Source organism: Danio aesculapii, chromosome 14 (assembly GCF_903798145.1).
Source record: "Danio aesculapii chromosome 14, fDanAes4.1, whole genome shotgun sequence".
Taxonomy (NCBI): Eukaryota; Metazoa; Chordata; class Actinopteri; order Cypriniformes; family Danionidae; genus Danio; species Danio aesculapii.
This window is the reverse complement of record NC_079448.1, coordinates 25,232,481-25,254,134: the sequence shown is the minus strand read 5'-3', so window position 1 is coordinate 25,254,134 and position 21,654 is coordinate 25,232,481. Positions and strand designations below refer to the sequence as shown.

The window sequence follows — 21,654 nt, the reverse complement described above, 5'->3', positions numbered from 1 at the left end:
AAATTTGCATTGATTACAAACTAATTTGGAATTTTAAATAGTTCCTATCCCAGGGGTGTTCAACCCTGTTCCTGGAGATATACCTTAAAGCAGAGTTTATCTTCAACCCTGATAAAACACAACTAAACCAACTAAAGGCGTGGTCACACTACACTTTTCTCCTAATAGACTTCCATTCATATGCAAGCGAATGCAACAGATCAGAAACGCAAGCTCGTGCGACAAGTTTCACAGTTCATTGCGTTGAAAAGTTCAAGCATAGTGAATACTGAACTGTGAAATTGCATCACGTGACACCGTCAGACCAATCGAAGATCAAAAAATATCCTCTCTGTACAGAAATGGGAAATATGGACCTATCACTAGATCTTTTAATTTTCTAATCACCTTGTTTAATCCTGCCCCTTTTCACAGCGCATTATGACAAAAAAATTTTTGCAAGCTAAAACTCTAATGTGACTGTGGCATAAGTAAGATTGAAGGATCTTGGTGTGAAGGAGGACTTGGTAACTAAAGACAGATGTGTTTAATCAAGGTTGCAGCTGAATTTTGCAGGAATGTAGATCTCCAGGAACAGGGATGGACTCCACTGTCCTATCTTACTAAACCATGCATCAATGGCAAGCATATTAATTCCGTTTTCTGATTTTTTTTTTTTAAAACTATGAATAATCTGAGAGATGACCCTTATGACTGGTTCAAATGGAATTGTCAATTTAATCATGTTCATCTTGCTTGAATACCATTATTACCAACACTTTACATTTCTTCCATACAGACATTGCTTTGACACTGTAGAATGTAATAAGTTGACCTAACTTAGAAAAATTTTGAAAAACTGACTGCAATAACATATCTAAGTAAATCATTGAATTAATTTTAGTGAGCATAACTTAAAACAGTTTATATTTACATCTTCATATTAAAGTAAACTTCAGAACTGTTGACTCAAATTAATTAGTTCTGTTAACATTACTTTGAAAATATTAGGAAACTGATTTCATTAATATTATTAGGTAAGCTGAACTAAAACGTTTAAAGGGCACATAGATTACCCCTTTTTCCAGATTTAAGTTAAGTCTTTTGTGTCCCCAGAATGTGTCTGTAAAGTTTCAGCTCAAAACAACCATCAGAGTATTTGTTATAGCTGTCTGAAGTGTCTGTATTATAGCCGGTAAAACTTGGTTGCTGTTTTTGTGCACTGGGCCTTTAAGGCTAGTCCTCACCGCCCACCGTTCCCACGTGCCTGTCAGCAACATGCCTCAATTGCCGCCCTCGGCTGCCTCAGGAAGCAGATCTCACGTAACGTGTGTGAGAAATACTACAGTAAGAACTTTAACAATCAGTATTTGATGCATTTTTTTGTGAGTTGCAAACATGAGTCACACACAATGTCATTACAAAGTTCATGCACACACACAGCGAGGACACGCAGACAGCGTGCGCGTTTAGCTTCACACTCTGTTTGCACGCATATGTGACAGGATACAGGTTAATCCTCACCGCTGTATGGATATCTGTTATGTTAATGTACAAAATAAACCTGATTTAATGTCCACAAACCCGGACTGAAGCATCTTCCTTATAATTGTTCTGCAACGCGGCTGTGCTGATGAAGTAAAGCTAAGCTAAATCGCTGTAATTCATTAAACACATGCTCTGTTTTAAAACATTTTAAACTTGTAAAACTCACTCTTGATCACATTTGATGATGATTGATGATCCTAGCAAACTGAACAGACCTTTTATTCCCGGTTGCTTTGCTCACGTCTGGTCTTGTTGATATGATTACGTGACTACCGGGACATGTTAATAAGCACAGCTGTCAATCAATTCGGTGGGCGGGAGGACCGCACTCCTACGTCAAGTTGCGGTCGATCTGAAAACCGCTCCAATTGGTCCACCGTTTTTATGTTGTTAAATTTGAAAAAAAAAAAAGGGCTTGGTGTGTTTATATCACCCCAATATGACTGTCTATACACTATATCTACACACATGTCTGTGCAAACAGCTTGAAAAGTAGATTTTTTACTATAGGTGCCCTTTAAGTAAAGACAAAAACCAATACCTTAATTAATCTTAGGGCTTCTTATATTGAAGTTGATATTTAGCCACAACATTTTCAACCAAGAGTTAATGTAATAATAATAATAATAATAATAATAATAATAATAATAATAATAATAATAATAATAATAATAATAAATATATAAATTATACTAACATTAATTTATTATTATATAAATATATATTTTTTATAATTATTATTATATACATATGTTTATAATATACTTCATTATATAACCATACATATAATATTAAATGTATTAGTATTAATATAGTGATATATTATAATATATTAATATATTTATACATTTTGAACATCAAAGAATTGAAAAAGCTCTCAGATTTATTATGCTTATATCTGATTATGCTTAAGTTTTAATCCTTCTAGCAGTTTCTTCAGTTCCCTCATCACATTTTCTATCATTAACATGCTTTTTAGACATGAACACTCAAAAGTTGTAAATACATATTATTTTGAGTCAAGATTACTTGAATCTTTTTGTACAACATAATGTACTAAAAAGTTTTACTTGTTTAAATATTGTAACCTAAACAAACTTATCCAAAGTAAGTTAATTGCGCTTAATTTTATTAGTGAGAACAGCTACTGCTTTTAACCTCTGATGACACCATTACTCTTGACTGTAAAGTATAATCATGCTTCCTTTCTATAAAGCTGCTTTAAATTGACATGCATCATTAAAAGTGCTATACAGATAAATCTAAAACTTAAATTAATTCTTTGTCCACTTTAATTCAAAGGAGGTTTGAACACATTGTTCATATGATCAAACTTGTCAATAATATAATAGACATAGTCAAATTCCTGTGATTTGGGAATAAGATTGTGTGGCTGTTTGAATCAAGATCACACACTTTTAACAACTAATCATACAGCAATGCTACAACAAAAGATCACAGGTCTATGTGCTGTCTAAATGAGTGCCACATTGCTAAGTCACAACACTGACACACAACAAAATCATAAAAGTCCTTCTTCAACCTTAGCAGAACAATACAGCTTTTTCCCGCCCATTATCCGAAAAGCCATTACCACACCGACTTCCCATTTCAACAGCCAGACTCTGGAGTGTCTAAATATTCAGTGTATGGTGAATACAGCTCATCTAAGTCTTTCTCAAATGACGTCCTTGCACTAAAGGGAAAAAAAAAGTGTTCTGAAATGGCCAGATTAGATTAGCGCTAGGAAGCTTTGATCTAAAGCTCGCTGGCTAGCTTTGATCTGCACAAGCAGCTCTTCACCATGACCAGAACACAATATGAGCCCATTTCACTTCCATTTGTATCAATTCTATGAGAATATATGACAATGAGAAGCTCTGCTCACCGTCACTTGCTGCCATTTATCCCTAATCAGAGTCACTTCAAGTCATGAATGGCGACAGTGTTCCTGAGGGAAAAATGACCATCAAGGGGTCTGGAGATCAGAGTGGCAGACTTCAAATGGAGACCATATTGACATTGAACAGCATGAGTGGAAACACACCAGGGCTAATATTTACAATTATTAAGCTACTAATAGACTTTCGAGTGGGAAAATGCAGGTTCAGTGGCCACACAAAGCCACCCATGAATGATCTATGATTGTGGAAGGGCAGTTCTATTGCATGGCAGATGATGGGATGTTGAGAAACGGTCGGTTTAGATTACATATTTACTAAGACTGGGCAATTTATTATTATTTTTTACGATTAACCTTTATTTTTAATCTATGGTCTATACAATTGATAGTCAAAAGCCTCGAATCAATCATTTTTAATTAATTTCTGATATCAATGAACATCTATGATTAACGTGAGTCTTATTATCAATCATTAGCTATCTTAGCAGTATGTCACTCTCTTCTTTATATGTTCCAATCCGGGCCAGTCTTATTTTCCATGGTGGTGCTGATAACGGAGGTCTCGAATGTAATGCAAATGTGTCAGCCGTTGCTTTGATAACGCATTTATAATGTCAACAGCAATATGGACGTTGATTAGATATTTTCTTTTTTTGGACTCCTTATTAACTGATCATCACATGCACAAACACACTATCAGCACAATTGTCTAACAGCACCTAAAATCCAGAATTTAAAAATGTTTATAATTGTGCCACACCATACCTGATTCACCTGCAAATAAAACTGGAACCGTACCTGACTGAATCAAAAAATTCTAATAAGAAATCGAATTGAAAGCTTTAAAATGAAACGTTTCGAATTTGAATGGAATCTAAATCAATTTCAATTGATCTGAATCAATATCCAGTCCTACTATTTATTTTTGTTAAACAGTTTATCAAAATTACATCTACTGACAAGGGATATATGCTTTAAAATTGTTATTTTGAGCCCAGGAGCAACTTTCTCTGGTTTGAGTGAAGCAATGTAGTTTATACCCCAAGTGACCTTTTTTGTTCAAACTAAATATAACCGACAAGAAGGATCATTCACATTTTAAACGAAAATGCATTTCCCTCAGTAGCCATTACATTATGTTCCATTATGCTATAGACAAACATAAAACAGATATAACAGATTCAGTGTTTTGTTGGATCTGGCAGCTAATGTTCTCTGAGCAGGATGTTACTGTCCATTAAGTGTCTAGAACTCCTGGCTAGAGCAGAAGCTCAGTTAAAATCCACATTGGATCCTTTACGGGTCAACTGGTGCAGGACATGCACTGGTTGTGTCTTGCAGGATGTGGGACAAAGCTCCCAATTTCAGGACTGTCTTCATTGTATCATCAGCAATGAAGTGAACTAAAGAGATATTGTACTTGCAATAAATACATTTACAGTTCCAATTTACATTGACAATATTGCAAAAATTAATTCCAGAAGATTTGGACAAAATAGTGACAAATATATTGTAGCATTACATCGATATGGATCAATATATCGATCAAATAACCAACAATATGATACCTCCATAAATACCTCCAAAAATATTTTTTAAGACAGACTTTTATTTTGATACTCTTAATATACAGTATATTTACAGTAGCAAATTTACTCAACTTATTTAAGGAACATTATATTTACTATATAAATCATATTCTAATGATTTTTGTAAAACTATATATAAAACTATATATAAAACTGTATATATATATACATATATATATATATACATATATATATATATATATATATATATATATATATATATATATATATATATATATATATATATATATATATATATATATATATATATATATATATATATAATTTTGACTCAAATAGCCAAAAATATAGGAGTCATATCTATATCCATACATGTGTATTTATTTATAATTGCTGAAGAGGAAAGAGACTTTCTAATTGCCATTAACTATTAATCTGATCCAATTAAGTCTCCCTGACAACCAGAAACATAGAGTAGCCTTTCCACGATCCATTTCTTTTTCAGCTAATCATAATTCAATTAATTAGCACGCCATTAACATTATCATGAATATGAATGGTCTTCATTTAAGCCAACCTGTGATAGAAAGGTTTTTTAAAAAATTCCCTGGGCGTCACTTTTCAAGTGTGTTTCTGAAGGTCATCAGCAGCAGTCAGAGTCTCTCTTCATGACTGGCATATATCCAATGGCTCTCTAACTCTCCACTGCACTTTAAAAATACACACAGCATGGTGAAACGTATAATTGTGATGAGATACAAGCATAAATGCCTCTAGAAACTCTTCTATGGAAATAAGAACTGCTTGTTTATTTGTTCATGTGTATTTTAATTAAGTTTTCGTTTTTATTAACCTCATAAATGTTCATGTCAAATTATGATATCAAAGCAAGCGGAAAAGTGGAAATACCCTGAGGTTTCTGTTCTGACGTTTTAATGAAGGCGATAATTTGAAGTGAACATCTCACAGAATACAGCAGACCCCCAGGCCTTCACCTCCCACATTCAAAGGTCAAGAAAAGAGCAACAGCAGAAATAACGATGTGAATAGAGTTAACGACTGGAGGGCTTGATGAGTGTGAATGAGTGTGGTTTGGGGCTTAGAGGAAATCATTAAGCGTACCTGGAGGAAGGTTGGGTCTCTTTCTCTTTTTGCTGTTTTCTGTTCCGTTTTCCAGTGGACACTCAGAGACCAGAGGACCATTGGAGCTGTTGAATTGTAGCGGCTCGTTGTTCGTGGCAGGATCGAAGGGCAGCGGATTTAGACCTGCAGAGGTAAAGAACAGATAAACTTGGTGAGTTTGATCATTCTCTTAGGCATTCTGATCAGTCTGGATTGTGCTTTCTTCCTTTCAACATAAAACCTGTTTCTTTACTGCTACCTAAAACACTAAATGAACATGAAATAAAACAAGATACATTAAAGCATTAGGTATATTGAAAGAACCAACCGAAATATATATTAGCTCTCATGTTGTCAGTTTCATCCACAGAAAGTGGTTATTAGAAATTACATGGCTATCTGGAATACTTTAACGTGATTGGTCAGTCGCGACAACCCAAGGTGTTTTATTCAAACATAACAAATGCTAAATAACTTAGGCTCACCTGGGTACTTCACTCTCAATCAAGTTGATTTGATTTCTTTTACATCCAGCGTTCTACGCTAAGAGTTTTTTTCTCCTGGCGCGATTGAGCCAGTAGTTCAGATTTTTACTTGCTCTGACAAAATTTTCACTGACCCCACCAAAAAAAAAGGAAAAGAGGAAAAAAATTTAATTAATCAATATTTCTTAGCCATATATTTTAAATAATGTGTCAAAAATAATGTCTATGAATCTAGAATTTAAATATTTACATTTAGTTTCAAAATTCAAACTTACATTTTTTTTTTATTTAAAAAAGTTCATGTTTTAAAATTCAAAGTGTTATGAAAACAAAAAGAGCAATACGGAAAATGTGCAGGTATTTTATTGCAGTTTGAAATTATTTAACTAAAGGTGGGTGACTTGCCAAACTGACGGCAAACTGCAAAACATCAATAAATTTTTTTTGCCATGTTGTACCCGCGAAAATGTCTGCTTTCAATATGTTAGAAACAGACGTCTTCTTTTAGCCTCACAATTTGATGTTGCTGCCATGCTGCCATCTCTTCGCTGTACTGGTTGTTTCCAGATTATAGAAAACAAAATGCTCAAAACATCCAATCAGATAAGAGGAACTGAAAGGCAATATGGTGTTTACGACATCACAGAGAAGGTACATTTAAAGGCTTGAAAGCACAAACTGTTTCGTAATTCTAAGACTTTATTTTCACGCAATTGACTAAATTAAACTTTAGTGACAAGGCAGCACTTGGCCCTGATCAGGTCAGTAATGATCCTGTCTACTGTCCCCTCTGTTCACCCTGGGCCATGGGGTAGTCCTTATTGTTGAGCCCTGTGACATCTACTGTATATACGTACATAAATCCACATTCAGATTTATATACTTGCCCGCCACACTTTTTGGCACCTATTTGTGACTAAATAAATCATAGATAAATTTGTGAATAAATTATAGATTAGTGTGTGCTCCATTTAGCCAATTTCGTTTATGTCAGCTTTATATTTTCTTACTGATTTGTGCCATCTTGTGATTGAATACACACAGTAGGTTAGTACATGCTCCATCAGCTTTGCGTTGCGTTGCCAATAAGCATAATGGGCCATAAATGTGAATGGGCAGTGAAAAAAACGAACTTTACTCACTTTAAAATAGAAATAGGTCATTACCTATGCACGATAAAAGAAACTAAAAATACCAAAGCAAAAAGAACTGTTAATTATTTTAAAGCCTTAAATTTTGTTTTTTGAATAATTGTTTTTTTTTTCCTTCTTATATTGTATTTGTTTGGATGTCCATATAATGTTGTTATTGCCCTTGTATGTTCTGTGTTCTAAAATTGCAATAAAATAAAAAGCATAATGGGCTTTATTAGGCAATAACAATTGCCTGCATGTACTTTACAGCTGACATATTGTACTTTTTTATTTTTGGTTTTAAATACAGGTCAAACATCATGTGAATGATCAATAAATTAAAATGAAAGTTCTAAAAAGAAAGAAAGAAGAAAGAAAGAAAGAAAGAAAGAAAGAAAGAAAGAAAGAAAGAAAGAAAGAAAGAAAGAAAGAAAGAAAGAAAGAACGAACAAACAAACAAACAAACAAACAAACAAAGAAAATAAATTGTTGGATGGATGGATGGATGGATGGATGGATGGATGGATGGATGGATGGATGGATGGACGAATGAACGAACGAATAAATGAATAAAATAAAATGCAATTTTACATTTTTACAATTTTTCTCACATGGCAGAGATAATTTAATAACAGAAAGTAAATATTTTGAATGATAAATATAAGGAAGAAGGTCTCTTGATTTTTTTGTGGGCCATTGGCATCAAAAAGTTCTGTCAAGTTTGCTGCACACTACAAAAAAACTATTCCTCACTTTAGCACCAGTGAATTCTCAGCTAACTGATCAAAACCTGAACTTTTTTCTTCTTAAAGAGAGCTCCTGACATTATAAATGTACACTGTGTGTCAGATGTATACGGTAAAAGAACAGTCAACTTGCAAACAGCCTGAAGTAGTACCTAAACTACCCAAAGTGGAAAGAACTGATTAAAAGTTTCCTATGTTTCCGTCTAGACTGCTAGAGAATGATTCATGAAGTGAGGACAGAAATGGCCCTTTAAGACTAATTTAATGGTGTAGCTTCATTTCAATGGCGGCATATTTCTGCTCTGAAAGCCACAAAGACAGGATTATCCACACCACACGTTCTCCGTCTCATTCTTTATTAACCCCTCCGTGAATTCCATTACAGAAATTGACTGCAGGTTCTGATGCTAAATTAGGCAGTGTTCTTGAGACAGCAATCAATACCTAAGGGCTCCTTCCATTTCCGTTCTAGACATCCAAAAAAGAGAACAAATTCAACCATGCAAGGAACAATAGATTCAACAATACCATCAAACTAGAGATGAAACCCAATAAAAAAATGTTATATTACAATTATAGTAACCAAAATGATCATGGTTATTGGTAAAATTAGCTGAAAAAGAACTTCACGTGCAGACACACTTATACCCAAACAAACACACACACCATAAACACCATCAACATGAATCCCTGTGAACATTTTCTTAGTAAACAGTAACTTAAGAAAATCAAGTATAGGTATAAAGACGACACAGGTACAGCAATTTACATGTAAAAAAGCAATCCCTTCTGCAGCATTTTCATTACAATGACCTCAACAGCAATGTATTATAACACAACCCACATTAGCATTTTTTGCTTTATCTAAATGCAACATGAAGCGATTTTTCTCAGTTATTGAACGTAATGAAAATGCATCAAACTATTTATAGCATTAGATTACCACTCTATGTATGGGTGCTCTTATGTCCAGTAGCATTTTTAAATTAGTTTCAATTTCTGTACTATTCCTAAATTTGTGATTCATGTCTGGGTTTTTTATTTTGTTTCATTAATGGTTTTGTTAGATTTCGTGTAGATTGTATATTGTGAGGACACTTCAATTTAGTTTTTCGACATTCAGTTTCAATATTTGTTTTAGTAATTCTAGCTTATCAAGAGTTAACAGAACACATTCAGTGTCGACCAAACCAAAAACTTGTTTGTGCAGCTTATTTGAATTTGAGTTTCGTTTACTTTTAGCTTTTCCTTTATTGCGATTATTTTCTATTTTATTTTATTTAACAATAGACAATATAACAAACAGCAATGCACAAATCCGCATCACAAGATGTGCGGAGTCTGCTTTATAGTTGACCAGGAGCTACAGAACACGTGATTTGTAGAGTCACTGCTGAGTTGAACTAAAATAGAGTGAAAATGTATCATTTACATGTGTTTTTAAGGCCAGCATTTCAAAAGAGTTTAAAACATTTGGCTTCAGAAAATGATGTTGTTTGGAGGTGTAACAAAGAATAATTGCATTTAACTATTCATACAGAATTTTATATTATTTATGGGGAGAAAAATTGCTTTTAATCTTTGTAGTTTCTAGCCCAAATATTTACATTTCAAACCAAAAATAAGATTACTTTACTTACCCAACAGGCAGAAAATTTTGAATGTTTTAAGGAAAAAACACTTAATTTTGAATTATATGACTTATTTGGATTCGTAAATAAACATGAATACTGTTCGACTCCTCAGAAAACCATCAAGAAGCGCTATTCAAAATATCTGATGAAACTGTATTCATATCGCAATATTTATCGCAGAAAAATAAAATATCGCAATATTAGATTTTACCAATATTGTGCAGCCCTATAGTTAACAAAAATGTTTCTGCCCAATAATTTCAGTCTTAGTTTTAGTGATCATTTATTACAATAACCTTGTGTCTATATGTCATATTTATATAAATCTATTTATGTAGCACTGTGGTCCTGCGACTTCAATGTCTGTATATTATTTGTTTGGTGGAATTCTACAAAAATAGAGCACAACACACCCTCAAAAAATGAAGTTTGCTGTTTGTTCAAACTACTTATTTTAAAATGTGCTGAAATAACACATTTCTTGACTTTTTTTGGGGGCAACTTCATTGTTTGTGGGGGCAACTTCAAGTTGTGGAAGATTTGTGTTTGTTGCAAGCAAGATAAAATACATAAACAAATTTAGACAACTTTGCATGCGTCAGACTGAATGAAAGATTTACAACAAGGTCATAAAATTGTGATAATTGAACGTGATGTAATGATTTTTTAAACAGTAATTCTAACTGACAGAAATATACCATGGTTTATCATTAAACAATCTGTAATCATTCCTTGCATCAACTCTTTTTCTGCATGTGACTGCTGAGTTTTAAATCATGGGTTACACTTTGGGAAAATTCCTGTATTCACTAAAGTAGGGAGAGGAGGGATGAAAGTACCATTTGTCATAAAAACCTATGTTTAAAAGCTAATGTTTTAGACAGAAATATAGATTTTGCTGTGGTTACTAACTTATAAGTGTGGTCCCTCAACATCGGGTGGTATTACTTCAAAATAATTTCACTTGCATATTGTTACTTTTGACCGCATCTGTAGGGAGAAAAGTAACACAACAATATCCACTAGATTTACTGGCTTAATCTTGTTTATTTAAAATATATCTGACTGTGACCTTGTTAAGGTTAACTACAAACATATTTTGTGTCCTTTTTGCATTTTCATTTTACAAAAAAAACAAACAAACAAAAAAAGAACAAAAATAAATAAATAAATAAATAAATTCAATTCACCTTTATTTGTATAGCGCTTATACAATGTAGATTATATATATATATATATATATATATATATATATATATATATATATATAATATATTATTGGCAATAGGCATTTTATATAAACATATGAATCAAAACTCTGAAGCTCTAATGTGGAAGTGAAAAATAAGGTATGGCTATTAGCAGTGGGATATAAATAGCAGTGTTACAGTTGTCCCCACAGAAACTCTTGCCATTTAAACCTGATTTACTTTTAAACAGAAAAATTCAGACATTGTAAACTTAAAGTCGAAGTGAAGCACTCAATCAAGTTTACATTATTTTGTAAATTGGATTCAACTTTAATGAAAATATATTAAACAAACAAGATTAATGTAGCCATTTTGAAGAAAAGAGCATGTTTTACTACAGCTTTTAGTGCAAGGACGTCACCATCTTGGAATATCGCCGTGTCTGGCATCACTGGGTTGGTTTCGTTTCCTCAGCTGAACAGATACAGTGGAAGTAATGGACTGAAAACGGAGACTGCAAAGCCTAATTTAACCCAATGTTCAATTTACAAAATGATGTAAACTTGACCGACTGCTTCACTTCCACTTTAAGGATGTTATTGCACTAAATAACCTGTAGACTGAGTACTGTAGCGAATAAAAAGAGAAGTCATGGTCCCGAAATCAGGTAATATTTGGCAGCTCCATCAAGGGTTGAATGATGAATGTGCTGTTATAGCCTGGAAAGCAAATGTTGTCAGAGCTTTGAGAAAAATTGCTTTGTTACTTTCGTCCCACGTTACTTTCAAACCTGCTCTCCCCTACCGTAATAATCAGTATACATCCATATCATTGCTGTGGTGAACTTGAGTGTTTTTTTAATAGTCTTCTTAAAGTAACTAGTTAATTCAAATAAGTTTCCACTTAATATTCAATAGTGAACTGTGAGAAGAATAACACAACCTCTTTGTACCCAGTTTTGTTTTTCATTTACAGTTTAACATAAGCTATTCCCATAATTCAACCAAAGCATTACAGGTCAGGGAAACAACATAGGTCAAGATGGATATACAACATATCATTGCAGAGAAAGTTTTAACAGCAACACTACTATATTCGTAACTTCCTATCCCATCGTGCTTTACGTGTTGTTTAGAATGCAGAGTGATGTCTGAGATACGCTTCAGGTCGGTTTTCATGAAATATTCATCACGCCTCTCGGTTTACATTGTTTTGCTTTGTATTATTCGCCTGAAGGATACAGAAGTATGAGGCTGGGGGGCTGTCACTGCATATCCCATATGATGAGAGAAATAAAGCAAAAGAAAAGCAAAGGGAAAAAAAGAGACTGACACCAAGTTCAGAGGGCACGGCTTTAAACTCCATGTCATAATCTGCCAAATCAGCCCTCTGCAGTGCGCAACTCTCCAAAATCACACCACTCATGTGGACGAGGAGGCGAAGGCAAGACTGTGGAGAAATGGGATCTGAATGGAGAAGCAATAGAAAGGCAACTGAGTGTGAAAAAGCAGATAAGTAAAGTAGAATATGGAATACGTGACAGAATAGCAGCACTGCAGAATGACAGCTTGAAAAAAGACAGGGGAGGACGAAAAAAAAAAGCGGGTGGCTGAAGACTAATTTAAACAGTGCCGAACGAGCCATCCAAGCTCTGGCTGATGCTGCGTGTGCTACTGCAGGAATGAGAAGTTCTTGGCATGTAATGAGTTGTTAATGAAACAGGAGGAACATGTTCAGCAATGATTCATTCAGTCCAGATCAAGCCTGAGAATGACATGAGCTGGAAAGGATGAGCGGTGTACTGAATATTTATAACATTTTGGTGATGACTTTGTGCAAAATAAATGTTTTGGATTTAGCAGTATTTGTTAAGTCATTTTATACTGCAAAATAAGTTCAACTGTTTAAAAAAAGCACCCTGGTAAACAGAAATGTTGTTCTGGCTTTATTATAGTGTTTAATTCTCACTATTAACAAACCATTAACCATCACTTGTTCCTCAATATAATTATAATTTGCTACTTATAAATAGTAATATATGTTTTGTTCAGCCCAGGCTCATTCTGAAAACGTACCTCTATAAATAATTCTGGAGAGCGCCAAATGTGTCCCAAGAGCTATGTTTTTTTGGAGTTTTTGTGTTTGTGAATAAACCAGAGGCCGCTGTGTATGCTTTTTGAGATCTCAAATTTATCTTGTGAGTGCCATTCGCACCTGCTCTTCTCGCGTAAATCCACTAGAAGTCGCTGGTGACTGACTGTTTGACCGACTGAATGACCGATTGACTGACCCACCCTCCACCCACCCAATAATATTTTCAAAAGCACCAATTGACCCGCCCACCCCCTTTCCTAAATTAGCTTCTGTTTTTGTCTTTCCTGCTTTCTGGAACCGTTCTTTACCTGACTCGAACCCAGTTGTCATGGTCAACTACTCTCTGCATCTCAAGTCCACCGACGTACATGGCGAGCTAACTGCTTAAACTGGTAATAGCGGGAAAGCAGTCCATACAGAGGTAAGCGGTCAGCTAGTAAGCGAGAAAAGGAACGGCATCATGCCGCCCCGTAGCGTTAGTTTTAAAAACGAAATGCAGCCATACATACTTCTGGCTACATAATTTGCAATCTCCATAAATGTATATAGGGTTACATTTTCAGAATGAGCCTGTGTTTACTTTGTTAATGTTAGGTTTATGCAATGGGTAGGATTATATGTAGAATGTGTACATCATAAGAAATAATGAACAGCCAATAGGACAATAATAATCATATTAAACAACTAGACAATAGTGAGAATTGGTCCTGATATTTTTGTTTGATCCCACTTTATTTTAGGTGGTCTTAACTAATATGCATGTACAATTAAATGAATGTTTTGTTACAATGTACTTATTGTGCAAATGTACTTATGATTGATTAAATAAATGCATGTAATTACATTTATAATTACACCATCGCCCATCCCTTAAACCTACCTATACCACCAAACCTGTCCCTAACCCTGACCTTATCCCACCTCATGAGCACCAGAAGTCTTCTGCAATGCATTATGAACACAGTAAGTGAATTGTTTTTGTGAATTTATTTTTTGATGCAGGTACATAGTAGTTAAGGTCCCGTAATATAAAGTGAGACTTTTCATTTTAACTCATTAAATCAGTTTTGCGTCTTTGTTTGTGAACAGAACATTTTAGGCTATAAAATACAAGAAATGTTTTCAGTCTAATTACCCAGTAAATGAATGCACTCAAACAATCTGTTCAAATGTAAAGAAAAACCATACTGATTACATCAGAGATGGCAGAGAGAACAGTGACTCATGGCCAGTTTTCAGAGAAATATTCATTTCAGTTCAGTTTCAATTTGGCTTTAAAATGCAAGCTCTGTCATATTCTATGGTTCACGAGCCCTCACACATTGCACTGTGTAGAATACAGGCTTATTAGAGCACCAAAACTGCCCACTGCTTTATGGCCAAACGATTTACAAACTATTTAAAACAAAGACAGCTGCAGTGATGTACAGAAGTCGTACAGTAATAACATGAACTTAAAAGCTCTTAACAAGTTATCTGCTGTTTACAACAACAATAGTTGTGAGAGTTTTTCCATCATGTGTGCTTTGATATGCATAAATGTGAAAATTGAATAGCAATGATATAGCAAATGTTATCGGTATAGATTTACAGTAAATATAAAATTGGATTGATGATGTTTTCTGGTCATATTGCCAAGCCTTGATCATGATGAATCATGATGAAAACACATGCATGCATACAGTACAAACACACATTGGCAGTATTCATTAATAGGCACAGTAAAGCCCGGGACACACCAAGTTGATTTCAAAGAACTAGCAATCACCTCACATTGACTGTGCATGGGCCAAAAAAGGCACACAAACACACTAAATGGATGACTGTTGACTTAGGGTGCTTTCACATCTAGACTTTTGTTTCAGAACCTGGCCCGTTTCCCCAGTTATTGCGGTTCGTTTGGCATAAGTGACACCAGCAATCGTACTCGGATCCACGCCAAAACAATCAGTCCGAGATCACCTAAATGAGATGGTCTCTGCTCGATTGAAACGAACTCTGGAGCAGATTGATTGTAGTAAGAAAGCAATACGGTCCAACAAACTAACAAACCAAGCTATATCACAGTGTATTATGGATATGTAAAGAGAGAATAATGATTAGGGCGGGATGTCAACTTTCCTACAGGTAAATGTGAATTTCATGTCAAATACGAAAGTGAAAGCATGCTGAACTATTAACGAGAGCTGTTTATCTGTAAGTAAAATTGACTGAACTGTAGTCTTGGTTTATGTGTTATCTCTCTCTATACCGTAAAGCCTAAAACGCATAATTCTAGCCAAGGCTCTGTATGAGTAAGTTTTAACTCTGATTTATATTTGGTGGCGATATCTATGGGTGCCACCATTCAAAATTAAAGGGCAACTTTTCACTTATAATATCTAATTGCTCATCGTCATAAGTTAAAAAAAGGACATATGATAGCTCAGCGGGACTTAAAAATTTTAAACTCTGTGAAACTCTGACCAACGTGAGGAGAGTTTACTCGCACGTGACTTGTTTTGGTTATTTTAGTCCATTTAGAAACATTGCAGTGTGAAAGTGAACCGCATTAAGAACAAAAATAAACATTGTAACAATTTTAATTCCTGTTTCTTTACAAAACAATCAATCTACAGGTGTGAAAGCACCCTTAAACTAGAATGTGCTTCTATGTTAGAGGATATGGGGTTTTGTCCTCAGGCTCGGATTCGTAGCTGAACAGCCAATCATAGCACTGAACATGCTGAATCAGGTGAACTCCTGCAATTGTGAACCAATGCATGGTTCACACAAAACAAACTCACCCGACAGACACTCAATGGCAGTCTGACGTTACCCAACAGCAGACTGTCGGCCCTTGGAGATTGATTGAAGTCCACAGGCAAGCAAATCAAGGTCAAGAGTTCCCCAACTATAGTAGGGGGCCCATGGCCCATTCATGACCCCAAACAACTCTCCAGGCACACAGCACATATATATCTCTGATTGATGTTTCTTCTGGACATGCTGGACAAACTCAAGAGGAAACCACCAGCCATGACAGAAAAGCGGCGCATAAACGCTAACCATGTTGACAGAGGCTATATATTATGGAAATAACAGGCGAAAGTCGATAAATGAAAGAACATCCAGTTCTGCTGAGCAAGAGCAAAGGATGACTGAAGCTAAATTCAATCTGAAGATCTGAATACCTGATCACAAGCAGCATCCCGAAAAAAGACAGAAAAAATAGATTAAGAGAGGCAGACAAAAAAGGAATTAGGTTGCTTTCTGCCTCTGACACTGTTCTCTTGCTGCAGATGGAAATGCTTCAATAGAGCCGCTGATGAGATTTAAATGAGTATTACTGTTCCTGCGACTGATGGCCACAGAGGAGAAAGACGGATGCAGATCACATACTCCGTGCAGCAGCAGGAGAACTTGCACAACACTCTCTTATCTTTGAAAGAGTGAGAGAGAGAGAGATGAAGTGAAAGATGAGGAGCGAAAGATGTGATGAGGGAAAGACTTTCCAGCATGCAGAATCTCGAGCAATTCCGAGCAGGGGACTCGAAGTCAGCCGGCGGCCTCTGACACCAAATGAAACTCATGCATTTATGGATGTGTTGAGGCAACGGATTTGATGAATGTTGCTCTATCTGTAACCTAAGACAAGTGATTCGCTAATGTGTTTACAGAGGAATTTTAAATGTCTCATTGCATCCAGAGACAAAATCGGGTACTTCGCATCAGGTGTGGCATGATGACTTTTCTCATTTTTCTGCTCGCAAATACATTTCCATCACAATGTACCAATGTGCTTTAGAGGCCTGACGCATTCCCACTTCACCTACGGGCCTGTGGCTCTTGATATGAGAGAGGACCATTGTGCGCTCATAAACAAGACAAGACAAACTGTTTTGGGGGGGAACATAATCGCCTCTGTGCTCTTGTAACCACAGTGCAACCAAGATATGTCACCGTGTTAAGAGGGGAAAGTTTCCTTTTTATTGTTTACTCTCTCTTGTACAAGTTCACGCAAGTCTCAGGGTACATAAGAGACTGAAAACTCGGAGTTGTGTGGATTCATTAAATAAAGCGATCCTTTCTGTTTGCCCTCATGAGATGATTGCAAAGGTTACTGTAAAACAAAAGTGTGTCAGAAGCTGTCTGCATAGTTTCATAATGTCTTGTGGAACAATATCAGCAATATATCACTGTGCCAAGTCATCTGATTGCTTCACATAACTGTGCCTATTTTCTTGTTGTATCAATCGTTTTAAAGGCATTTCATTATTAAACTTGATGTGTTTTAATATAAAACAGCCCTTAACACCATTTACAAATCAGATGACTCAAATCCACTGTAAAATCTGTTCTTTGGAATGTTCTGGTACTGTGTTCATTTACACTTGAGCAGTGTTTTCAGCATCTCACAATGGTTTCTTTCATAATGAATGTAATTTACAGTTGGCCCAATCCCAGCTCTACGCCTTAGCTCTTCCCCTTACCCCTACCTCTCGTTTTGTGTGTTCACATAAAGGGGTATGGATGTACCAATTCTCTTTAGATTGAAGGTGTAGGCCGAGATAGCCCATGAAACTGAGATTTTCTAGGACCACACTAGAAACCAAGGAGGATACACCATCTACAACGATAACATGTCAGGAGATGCACAAATGTAAGTACTTTTTGGCATTTTTAAGAATTTTTAATACATTAATAATGATGTTTGTGTTTTACAGTCATACATGATCGTACATATATAACTCTTGCATAGTAGTCCCACAACATACTTTCACATCTGACACTCGAATACCCTGTCTAGTGGCTGGAAATGACCTTTTTACAGTGTCTGATATAACATTAATGTTGTTTTCTTGTGTTAACATTGATGAATATGACCATGGTATAAGTACTAGGGATGCAACGTTTCTTGGTAAAAATCCTATCGTTCCGTTGCCTTCCCACGGTTTGGTGCGCCCTGCGATCTGTGGTTCAGTATAAGTATTATTAATATTAGTTTGGTGTCTGCGCAATAGCCTAGTGGTTAGCGCGCTGACATATGGTGCAGTAGCACTTCAGGGCATACCGAGTTCGAATCCTGGTCTGAGGAAATTTCCTGTCCCTACCCCCTCTCTCTCCCACTTCGCTTCCTGTCTGAAATACTAAAATACTATCCACTTAACAAATGCAAAAAAGGCCTTTGTGGCCCGATAACCTTTCAGATGCATTGCATGTGCGAAGACCTGTCCAATCACCTCTTAGTATTAAAATCCATTGCTGACATCAACTTACGTGTTGGTGTGTGTGGAGATTCTGAGAGTTCAGCACTGAAAGCGAAGGTTATACATCGTAGATGTGCAGGTGAGACCAAAACACAGCGCATTGCCATCAGTGTTTCAAAAGACATACAAAAAAACAAAAAAATAACCAATGCCAATTTTTTTGGTTGTTGCAAAGATGTGATCTGGAAACCTAGATCAGTGGTCACTAACAGGCCGTGTTCAGACCCAGAAGCGTCCCATACAGACATGGACATACAGTCTATAGAGGTCGTGCAGGTCTGTTACTTCAGTGTTTCCTCACCTGATCATTCCCGCTGTTTATTCACTCTGTTTACCCGTTGCTTGCTAAGAAAAGTTCTCGACTGACTGTTCCCGTCGAATTAAGATGAGAGAGAAGAGTCGAATGCTCTCTCTTTGTTTATATTTCCTTCACTACAATGGTGCTGATAAGTCATAACGAATTGTTAATAAAAATGTATTGTTGCCTTGGTATTGCAAGCATAATGTAAACAGAAGTAAAACAGAAGTAATACTCTAACTATGCTCAATTATTAGGATGTGTTGTCATAATTATCTCAATGATGAGACTGTTTAAGCTTTTTCTCTCTTTTTCTTAAGCATTTTATTTGAACATACAATTTTCAAAATGCCCTACTTTTATTAATTAATGAGAAAACATGCGAATATACAGTCAAGTGTGTGAAGCCTGTAGCATTGTCAGGTGTTTGTTAACCCAATAAATATATATATTTTTCTATGAATTGTTCTGTAGCCATTTTTTTTCTAAGCATAGCACAAACTGTACCTTACCAAAACATTGACCCTAAAACCGTGATACATACCAAACCGTGAGTAGATTGAACCGTTGCACATAAATACACATTACAGTTGAGTTTGTTGCCACATTATAACGTTATGATAACATGACATCATTGCCTTTTGTAATTTCCTGAAGATAAATATCAAAATAATAATGCAACTGGAATAACTACAGCCATCATCAATCTCACATGACGTAAGAGCTTGCAATGACCAGTGCGGCTGCTGTCCCATTTTCAGGGGTGAATTTGAAGCCCTTCCCCTTAACACTCAAGGGCTAATGGCAAGGGCTAGAGGTTAAAAAAAATTATTTGGGATTTTTCACAAATAAATGAAAAATTTACTTGTAGCTCTAAATTTTGTTCTCTAAGTCCCCTAGATTGATGCATATAAAATGTATAAACTTTATTTAAAACTTTGATACTAGTATGAGTCATGTAGTGTGAGTCATAATGTAAAAAAGAACTGGGACACACTAAGAACAAGGAATGCCATGCACAAGGCCACAAGTAAGCAAGCCACTTGATTGTCACTTGGTACATGATTATGTCTGTTTGTTTTGCTCCCATCTTCACATAATCCATCAGCCAGGTCTTTCACAGCCGAACTTTCTCTCTGGTATGAAAAAATGTTTCAATTACTCTTGTAAATTAGATGCTTTTAAACCGAGAGCGGCCTCCATATTTATACCAGCCTGCTTAATTAGGCTGGGTTTAGAGATCAATTCATTCCGAGGGTCTCCAGAGACTCAGATAAAGAGATTACACACAAAAGAGAATACACACAAACTAATTTATTACAATAAAAAGACTACCAAAAAATCTGTTTTGAGGATCTTAAGACAAGTTCAGGTGGAAAAATCATGTCAAAGCCACATGGAGTTTGAACTACCTCCCTAGGTCCTCTTTTTTGTTGCAAATAGATGGATGAGTTGCCAAAGCAGTGTTTAACATCTGGTCAGAAACCCACTTCCCCTGTTATGCGAAACAACATTAAGGAAAATATCCCTCCCATGACGCTAGTAAAAACAAATAACAGCAGGCTGGTGACAGAAGGGGATTTGGAGGCAGAATGCAAGAGGACAGGCGGCACAAGAGACACATTTGAATGACTACAAAATCTGGCCAAAGAAACCAGATATGAGATGTCAAGAAATTGATTTTAAAACATGAGACAAACAAAACACACATTTCCAAGGGGCACCAAACAAATCAAACACGATGACAGACTAAACATCCTGGAAAATGACTCAGTCCCCTAAAGGAAATGCTAATTAAACTTAATCACACACATGAAGAAATAGTCCAGACCGAGACCAGATGAAAAACTTTTCCTCGCTGCAAGAAAACAAATCACAAGCACGTTCTTCAGTGAATCGTATTCCCTCTTGCATGTCACATCTCGAAATTCTACTGCCAGCCCATCTGACTGTCTTTCTCTCAGTGCTTCATTGATCCCATCCATGCTGAGCTGCAGTTGACAGTCACCACAGCTGTGAAGCATCTGAGGCGCTTAACACCAGCCAATGGGCAACTCTGCAGTATTCGCAGCTGGAATAAATGAGAATCAATAATAGTAATGACAATACCAGCAGGGCTGACTGAGGTCTCATCCCTCCCGCTAAAGACTGTATTAGCAAAGCAGCGGAACGTGCCTTGTTGTGCACTCTAAGGCTTTGAAACATAACCAATGCCAGAAGTCCTGTTGTATCATATGAATAAACACAAATCACACTCTTACAGCCTTGGATTTAGCACCTCCTGGTGTGGCGAGCTGTTTTGTGCTGAACACATGCCATAGCTGTTGCCAAATTAGTTGGATCAATGCGGGAGCGTAGATAATAACATCTTTGGTGAGCAGAGATGAAACTGATTCTTGGTGACAGTCGGTGTGGTGTGGTCTGTAAATGCTGGTGTGTGTCATCAGTGGTTGGAGAGAAGCTCGATTTTCTCAGGTCCACCATATCAAAGGCAAAGTCAGCAGGACAGGTCTCTCTGTGTGGACGCTGCCTGAAGGGGTGCCTACGGGGACTGGACTTGACAGAGAAGGCCTCAGAGAATCTTTTCCATGGACTCATGCCATCCAGCACTGGTCTTTTAAGTGGTAATGAGGTAAACCACATTGTCAAGGTCATAGGGGTGATTTAAAGATCTCAGGTCTGGAATGGAGACAGGGTGACGGACCTAAGTTATGAATGATGAA

At 36.1% G+C, this 21,654-nt stretch overlaps 1 protein-coding gene across 4 annotated transcripts in view; it reads right to left on the bottom strand.

Moving 5' to 3' along the window:
• enox2 (ecto-NOX disulfide-thiol exchanger 2) overlaps positions 1-21,654 on the bottom strand; it is a 412,131-nt gene that overhangs the window by 215,567 nt on the left and 174,910 nt on the right. For all 4 annotated transcript variants that reach the window (XM_056472047.1, XM_056472048.1, XM_056472050.1 and 1 more), the window contains one exon: positions 6,103-6,246. In XM_056472047.1, coding sequence (XP_056328022.1) covers positions 6,103-6,246 — 144 coding nt within the window. The remainder of the gene's footprint in view (positions 1-6,102; positions 6,247-21,654) is intronic.